The following is an 8690-nucleotide window of genomic DNA, read 5'->3' as shown; positions in this document are numbered from 1 at the left end:
TACTTCTCTCAGATCAGAACATCAGCTTTACTTTCTTATCATTTTAAGTATAAATTAATAGATCATGTCTCATCACTGACTCAAGTTCAAAAATGCAATGACTTGGATGAAAAATTCAAGAGAAGATGAACAGATTCAGAGAGCTTAGAGCAGCATAAATTGTCTACCAGTTGGGAGAATTCTTCATATAGTCCATCAACAAATTAAAAATCTCCATAGTTTCTAGTATAAGTTTTCTTCGATTTTCCGTCTTCTTTTTCTCGAATCACTAATAATGATAATTGCACCTCATATAACTAAACATCTATGAATTTCTTTAATACATGTCTATATCATATTAAACAAATTTTCTCGACTCATTCTTTATCATAAATATGTTTAATTATTTACATATAAAAAGGTCTTATTTTTCTAGTACTATTAAAAAAAATATAGACTTAAAACAATAGTGATGAATTACAATGATGCATAACAAAAGTAGAATTAAAATGCACAGTGAAAAAGAAAATGAGAACATTTTAAAAGATGAGGTGTAGCACTTAACTGATAAAACTCTATTTTGATTGCTAAAAAATTAGAAAACACAAAATAAAAATGAAACCTTACATGATTATTTTTAAAAAAATTATAGAAAAATATAAAGAGTTAAATCTTATAGTTTAGAGTCAAAGTGATTTCCTTTTATAGAGGTTTTCTATTTGTCTATGTGTAAGAAAAAAAGGAGATAAAAGCCTCTTCATTTATTAGTTATTGATTGAATGAAATAGTATGGAGGAAAATATATTAGAAGAAAAATTAGGCATATGGAAAAAAAATACATGAGAGTGCTTTGCAATGCATTTCATAAAACAGAGGATCTTTCCACTAATAATCTAAAGTTAGGGACTTTTTGGCAAAAGATTCCCTAAGGGATTAATACAAACATTATATGCATTTCTATTCCTAAAATAAATAATGGGTTTTACATGTCTTTCTTTAGAATTTTGAGGAAATTATATTTACCCCTTCAAATTTTAGTGTTATACTCCTCCAACATTTTAGATTTTACATACACATTCCTCCAAATAATAAAATCTCATAAATTTCATAAAATCAAAGAACTCTATTGCCGAAAATGCTAATTCTATGAAATGTTTGATAAATTACCCTAAACATTATAGGGTTAATTATCAAATTTTATTATTTTTTATGAGTGTTTCATTTTTTATTAATTTTTATATTTTTATAGTTTAAAGATATTTTGTAGAACTACATGTAATTTTGAATTATTTATATATTTTAACCTATTTTTAAATCAAACATATAGTTCGACCAATTGACCTACCGGTAAGATAAGTGAGATAATTATAATTATGTTTATATAAACACACATAAAAATCATTAACTTTAGAAGGATTCATATGCCATTTTTCTCTTAAAATATATGAGAAGGAAATCTTTGCATGTGTGTAAAAGAGGAGGTGAAAAGTTATGATATATATAAAAAAAAAAAAGAAGAAGAGAAATTAGCAAAAACTTCCAAAAAATTTTGAGGAGCTTTGCGCTAATAATATAAAGTTAGGGATGTTTAAGTAAATTGTCCCCAAACAATTATAGGGATCAATACATAAATGATCGACTTTGGTGGATGTATACGTAATTATTCCCAAAGATATACCTTCCGTCCCAAAGCCTCTTCGGCGGTCTTCCGTTATCGCGATTCATCGCTCCACCGAGGCAGGATTGGGTGTTGCGAAGGCGACGCGCATCCGGAATCACCTTCTCTTTGGTCCCCCGGGAGACATCGCAGAATCTTTTACTCGGTGCCGCTTCCTCCGCGGAGAGCGCCGGTGCTTGATCCGAGGTTGACGCCATTAGCCTCAGCTCCTCCGGTTACCTGATCGCCTCGATCGACCGCTCGACCGGTGCTCTGGTGAGACCGAACGCTTCTTTCTCCGGATCCCGCCGCTTCAATTCGTAGGTCGTTAGCAAGATAACTCGCACCTTTTCTTTTCCTTGTCGTGATCTCCGAGGTCGCGGATGTGCCCTTTCTTTTCCAGTCGACATCGTAATGTGCGTGCACATGACAGAGCGTTTAACTTGGCGAATGGAAGTTTGGTTCTGAATTAGGGTTTGTTGGATAGCGGTATTTTGAAATTTTATTTCGTGTAATAGCCTATTAGTCTTGATAGAAAAAAGCCTCAAGGATTATTCTTCTAAGACGACCTCAAACGCAACGATACTTCAAATGAACAATTTATGCGACCGAATAGGTTAATCGATAATTTTTTAATATTATTACTTTTTTTTTGTTTGGATATCTTTGGGAATTGTAATACACAATAAAGCAAAAAGGAAATGTAAGTCTATAATTTTCAATTCTTGAATGATTTCTATGTTTTCATATTTTATGTAACATTGAAATCATGAATAGGATTGCAAGATTAGCCTATGCAGCTTTAGTTACATGTTCCAATAGATTATTTAGAAATCAACTTAGGATAAATTAATCAAGTTCAAATTTCTTTAGACATTTATGTCGGACATATCATGTTAATCATGTATGTATTTGTCTAACATAAAATTGGTTATTTGTTATACATGATGGCTATCCATAAATATATCAGAAATATCTTGAATGATTTTTTTTGCTTAATTTGATTCTGTTTATTGAATCGTTGAAGTCTTCTACCCCTTATTTCTAACTTTATTGTTCATATCACTATTGTTGAATTTAACTTATTTTTACCAAATATTTTTTTACTGTTCATGTTCGTCCCCTAGCTTATTGCATCATGGAATGACTCAAAGAAAAAGGTTGGTACAGGTGGAGATAAAGGAATAATCTTGGTGAATAACAAATCTTATTATTTTTCCTCTGTCGTTTGTTGCCAATGGCAACCATCCGCCGGTTTTGCTGCAATGATCTCCTCCGCTTTGCTTCCGTAAATCTTGACCACCGAACCGAGACTGTAAGCTCTCCTATATTGATTGTCTTAATTTTTTTGTTCTTTTTTCATATCTTAGCTCTTATTCTTTCTGCGTATCTAATTTCCCCCTTCTTTTTTTTTTAATCTGGCTAGTTCAACATGTCATTCTACATGACATACCTGGCTCGGTGGCCTGATTACTTTCACGTTGCAGAGGGCCCTGGTAATTGTATCATGGGGTATAGTAAGTCCTCTATTATGTGTTGCTCCACGATTCATCAATTTCAGTTTTTTGTTTTGCAAAACCATCAACCATACCAGAGGATCTGATGCTCTTTTTGTCATATGGAAATTTAAGGAAACAAGAACCAGATTTCTACTAAGGTTTCATATAAATCTGTAATTGTCAATAACCAAGATTGTTTTTTGAGTTGTAGCATGCCAAACTCCCCTTTTAGTATTGCTGTATAGAAAAGCCAATCAACTTCAGTGCTATTTCTTATTTCTTGATTATAGAACATGAAATACAGCCCATTAATGACAACTATCCCATTTATGATTGCATGTGATTGATCAGTTATTTAATGAGATTCGTGGTATAGTTCTGTTTTCTAAGCTTGATGCCACTAAATTGAAGTTGATGCAATATGTGCAAACAAATCAATGGGTACTATGAATTCCTAGTAGTGCTTGCTGCTCGGACCAATGAGCCATCAAAATTTCTAATTCTTAACAAATGCAAGATTTTTTATGTATAATGCAATACTTGAGACATGTATGGAGAAGTTCATTATGATATTTTAGAAATGGCTTTGAATTATGCGAAAAACCATGATTAAGCAAATAGACCCCACCTGAAGCTTACCTTTAGTGTATAAACAGACATAGCTATGTGCAAAGGCCTCTAAGTTGAACTAACTATGATTAGCATTTCTTCCGTCAATCTATTTCTCTATATATTAATATATCCTTCCCATCTAAAATTTGAGGCCTATGATTCTGATCCTAAATTTGGAGTCTCATTTTAGTGCTTATGCATGTAAACATAATATTGTTACTTTTATTGTTCTGTTTGTAATGACAAGATTACTAGTTTTTGTAGTGATGTTTGACAATCCAGTCTCTGTTTTCAGTTATGGGTAAAGTCGAAGGACAAGGTGAATCTTGGCATGGCCATGTAACTGCAGTTACTGTTGCTCCTGAGTATCGAAGACAACAACTAGCCAAAAAACTCATGCACTTATTGGAGAACATCAGTGACAAGATGTAATATTGTTTCCTTTCTTTGTTATTTTCTGTTTATTAATCTGTCATAACTGATTTCTAGTATTTCTGCTAAAGCACTTGAATGAATGTTGCACATGATTCTTGATACTTGGTCACTTCCAAAATTAAAATTTTGCTGTTCGTTTTATGGCCACATGTTGGTGTAGTTGGCCAATTAGTCTGGAGCATACCAAGGGTAATAGGAAAATAGTATTTGCTACTTGTATTATTTTAGATTTTTGACATTCAGTTTTGTAATTGTGTGTTTTAGTTAGTTGCCTCAAGAATGTGATTCCATTTGGATTCATGATGTTTATTCATTCACTTGTTCAGCCGCTCTATAAGATCAGTACTTTTTGGGAAAGGTTTTCCAGTGCAAAAAAGGCATTTTTTTCTATTTGACAGATTTTGATGCTCGCCAAATCTGAAATAACACAGAGGTTATGTAACATCCCTGATTAGTCCCACATCGAAAGTGGGCAAGACTAAGATTGACTTATAAGGGTCTGATGAGTGTACTACTATCAACTTCAGCTTAAGCATTTTGGTCAGTGGTTTAGACCAAACGAAAGTTGATAGGCCAGTTAGCCCATCAGACTCGGGTCGTTATAGGTTATCTCTATTCCTCATAAACCTCCACCCAAATCATCACTCAATATTTCTTGACCTACTATTGACCAATCTACCTGGGCATTGGGCACAATGTGAGTAGGAACACTTAGCCATGTCTCATAGTTGGAAGAACGGGCATCATGGAAGGTCATGAAGCTTATATAGGAGATGTTTTTTATTTGCATTCATGACTTCTGAAAGGAGTAGCTAAGTCAAATTCTAGTCTTCGTGAAGGAAGCATGACCACTTTACCGATAGTCGAGACTCAACGCAGAGACATTTCAGCTTATTTTCCTACTAATGTAATTTCCATTCATTCTTATCTGCCGATCTATTCAATGGTACTTTTGTAATGTTTGTTCTGATCATGATTTTGGGATTAGGTACCACTTTATAACTCTGTTTCTTTTCTTTTCTTTTCTTTTTTCTTTTTCAGATTTTGAATATTTGCTTATGTCATGTTTCATTCTCTTGTCCTCCTTGCAATGGACAATGGACAATGTTGTTTTGTATGGAATGTTGTGATTGTAAGATAATGATATTTTTAGCAATAAGATGAACATGGTATAAATGACAAGATGGAGATCAAAAATGAAAAGTTTTATTCAAAGATAGCATGGGTAAGAGTCACACAAGTTCAAAATTGATGTGTTTGAAATGATCAATGGAGATCCTAAATGGCCCTGAGATATCAGTGTTTGAAATATATGGATGTACATATGGTTATACATAAACAATATTGGGAAATCATTCAGAAGAGTGGTGAAGTCCATGTTCAAACTCCTATTTTATGGGTATGCATAAACGATCTAGGGAAATCATTAAGGAGAGTTTGGTGAAGTTCATATTGAAGTGTCTTAACAAAGGGAGGATATGGTAACACTTAGCATAAGCACCATAGGCAAAACATTAAGCTGACTCAAAAAATTGGAGCAGGCCTTGATGGATATAGATAAGGCCATCGTATTCATTCTTCATTATTTTTTTTGATTTTATGATCTTTCTCTTTTAACCCACCAAAAAGGTTGCAACATTGTTGCCGTCGCAACTTCATTATAAGAAACGTTAATGAAAGAAAGTTGAGAGCATCATAAGACATGGAAAAGAAAAGAAGAAATTTGTTTCTAATGAGGAGAATTTCACATGTTCCAGAGGTCTTTAAGTTACCGTATGCTGTTCTCTGTTATGCTTAAATTAATATCATCAGAGCCTCAGAGGAATCACCTGAAGCCCATATCAATTATTATTTACCCCATGGTTTCTGTTAATTGATACAGTGTTTGTATCCAAGAGAAACTTTACGGCTTAACATGATGAACTAAGGCTTGAGTATTAGCCTAGAGTCTCATTACATGAGGTCGTAATTGGCATGACCATAATTTTCAAATCTATAGAATTGTCTTATGAACTTATCTTCCAGTGGAAATTTAACTGGTTTGAGTTTTTTCACTATTCTGGTGGAGACGATGCCACTAGTCACACTGTTGGATTTTGACAGTTTGTTCTTGGTGTTTCTGATGATGTTTTTATTGCTAATATACAAAATTATCCTGTGCAGCGATAAAGCATACTTTGTGGATCTATTTGTAAGGGCATCCAACATGCCTGCTATAAAAATGTATGAAAAGGTAGGCATTCTATCGCATCCATCTTACCTTTGGCAAAACCATTTCTGTTATATGCCATTTTGGTGTTGTGCTTTAAAAGACAATCAGATTCATGTGATCTTATTGGACAGGCTAGTCATGTTTTGCAGCATTTGTACTAGTCATGGTTCTGATTTCTGGATCTTAACTTGGAATGATGGATTCCTTGCTAGGGGTGCTTTATGCATTAGCTTTACCCAATATTGCTGTGATGGCCATTACCATTATGCACATTTACAGTGGTAGCAAAAATGCACTTTTTGCTGGAATGAGAATTACGAGGTATACATTGAATTGTGTTGGTAAATGGCATCATCTGGTGCTTTTTAATGGGTGGAACGATTTGGTAGCTTCTATTGCCAATCACACCTGTTCTGCCATTTCTTCCTTTTTTTTGTGTGATATGTAAATATATAGAATTTACAACCAGGGGCTCTGGCCCCAAGACCTTTGAAGTGAAAATAATTCATTCATATATGAATATACAAGGAAAATAATGTCGTTAATAATTGTAATTGGCATCCATTTTGTTAAAGAATGGAAATGGAGCCAAACTTATAGTTATTGTTCAGTGATTTGCATAGCTCACCATTTCTGATCAGTGGACTGTTGTCCGTTCTGAACAAGTTGGTGTTAGTCAGAAATTCATGATGCATCATTAACCATTATTTACCAGTAGAATCATTGGCTGCTTTGAAGACGGATTAGTTCGAATCAAATGTTAATTGTTGTTGCTTAGTGGTACCAAGTATCAATTAGACAAGTTATTGTCATTGTCATGATTTATTTGCATTTTTAGGTAAACATACTTGTCCTTTCTGAACAAGTTGGTGTTAGCCAGAAAATTCATGATGTATCATTAACCATTATTTACCAGTAAAATCATTGGCTGCTTTGAAGACGGATTGGTTCAAATCAACTGTTAATTATTGTTGTTTAGTGGTATCAAGTATCAATTAGACAAGTGATTGTCAGTGTCATGATTTATTTACATTTTTTAGATAAACATACTTGTCCTTTCTGAACAAGTTGGTGTTAGTAAGAAAATTCATGATGCATCATTAACCATTATTTACCAGTAAAATCATTGGCTGCTTTGAATATGGATTGGTTCGAATCAACTTTTAATTATTGTTGTTTAGTGGTATCAAGTATCAATCAGACAAGTTATTGTCATTGTCATGATTTATTTGCATTTTTAGATAAACATACTTGTCTTTGTTGATCACATTCGTTCTCCTTCTTTCCTTTTCATTCTACAGCTTGGCTATGTGATATACCGAAGAGTGCTGCGCTACTACTCTGGGGAAGAAGATGGTTTGGGTATGTGGCTTCACAAACAAGATCAAGTGGGCATGTTCAAAATCAAATTGATTATGGTGTTAATTGAGCTTCATGTTTTCAGATATGAGGAAGGCACTATCTCGCGATGTTGATAAGAAATCCATGATACCCCTGAAAAGGCCAATCACTCCAGACGAACTCGAATATGATTAAGTTCTTCATCAAGTGCTTCCGATGGTTAGGTGATTATGCACTTTATGATATGTAATAGTTGGTAAATCTTCATACAGAGCGAAGTCTGGTTGTTTATTGAATCATATGAGGATCTGTATGTGAAATTTGCTCGTCTTTGCAAGATAGTGATGATCATGTCTTATTTTTGCAAAGAGTACCTTGGAAGTGTGGATTTTATGGGCATTGTTTCTGGAACATTTTCTGAGAAAGTTGAAGCTATATTTCATTCCAGGAAACTTTTGTTTGATTTTAATTTGATGAAACATGTTGAAATTTATACCATGTTCAGCTAGTTCTGATGTTTCTACTTGTTCTTCAATTTTTTTGAGCTGTATCTTTTTGTTCTTTTACTGCCAATGGGAACACAATCACAATCAACTGATAAGCCAGAAAAAAATTAATGAGCATCTCAGGTTTGATAGGGAAGATTCCCTTTTGTGAGTCTTCCACATCAGTTTTTATGTATCTTGCTTGCTATCTTGGTTTACTTTCCAACTGAGTTGAATCTCTTGGTTCTGGCAACTTCATACCCCATGAGATTGCATGCCATTATCTATGTTGACTTTTAAACAGAGTAGCTACCTCAGCAAAGATTTATATCATGAAAGCCAGAACTGCAGAAGTCAAGCATAAGGTACATAGCAAGGACAACTTTTATCATGCTTCTTGCAGCATTAGGATGCTTTTCCAACAACTTTTTCTATTGTTCTACAGATACTATAGCGTGTTCCAGTGTCAT

The 8690-nt window shown here is 33.8% G+C and overlaps 1 protein-coding gene across 4 annotated transcripts; it reads left to right on the top strand.

Moving 5' to 3' along the window:
* The first annotated feature begins 1667 nt into the window (after positions 1–1667).
* LOC103995766 (N-terminal acetyltransferase B complex catalytic subunit NAA20) lies at positions 1668–8233 on the top strand. Of its 4 annotated transcripts, none has more exons than XM_009416454.3 (7): positions 1668–1912; positions 2807–2951; positions 3063–3153; positions 4043–4175; positions 6346–6415; positions 7696–7756; positions 7839–8233. In XM_009416454.3, exons 2-7 carry the CDS (start codon positions 2874–2876, stop codon positions 7928–7930), a joined length of 525 nt encoding a protein of 174 aa, XP_009414729.2. In that variant the 5' UTR covers positions 1668–1912; positions 2807–2873; the 3' UTR covers positions 7931–8233. The 4 variants fall into 4 exon arrangements, with proteins under 4 accessions (XP_009414729.2, XP_009414732.2, XP_009414731.2 ...); XM_009416457.3 differs by having other exon boundaries at positions 2797–2951; XM_009416456.3 differs by having other exon boundaries at positions 1668–1960.
* The last annotated feature ends 457 nt before the right edge of the window (positions 8234–8690 follow it).

This window comes from Musa acuminata, chromosome BXJ3-8 (genome assembly GCF_036884655.1).
Source record: "Musa acuminata AAA Group cultivar baxijiao chromosome BXJ3-8, Cavendish_Baxijiao_AAA, whole genome shotgun sequence".
Classification (NCBI taxonomy): Eukaryota; Viridiplantae; Streptophyta; class Magnoliopsida; order Zingiberales; family Musaceae; genus Musa; species Musa acuminata.
Note: the sequence above shows the minus strand (reverse complement) of the source record. Positions and strands in the feature narration are given on the sequence as shown.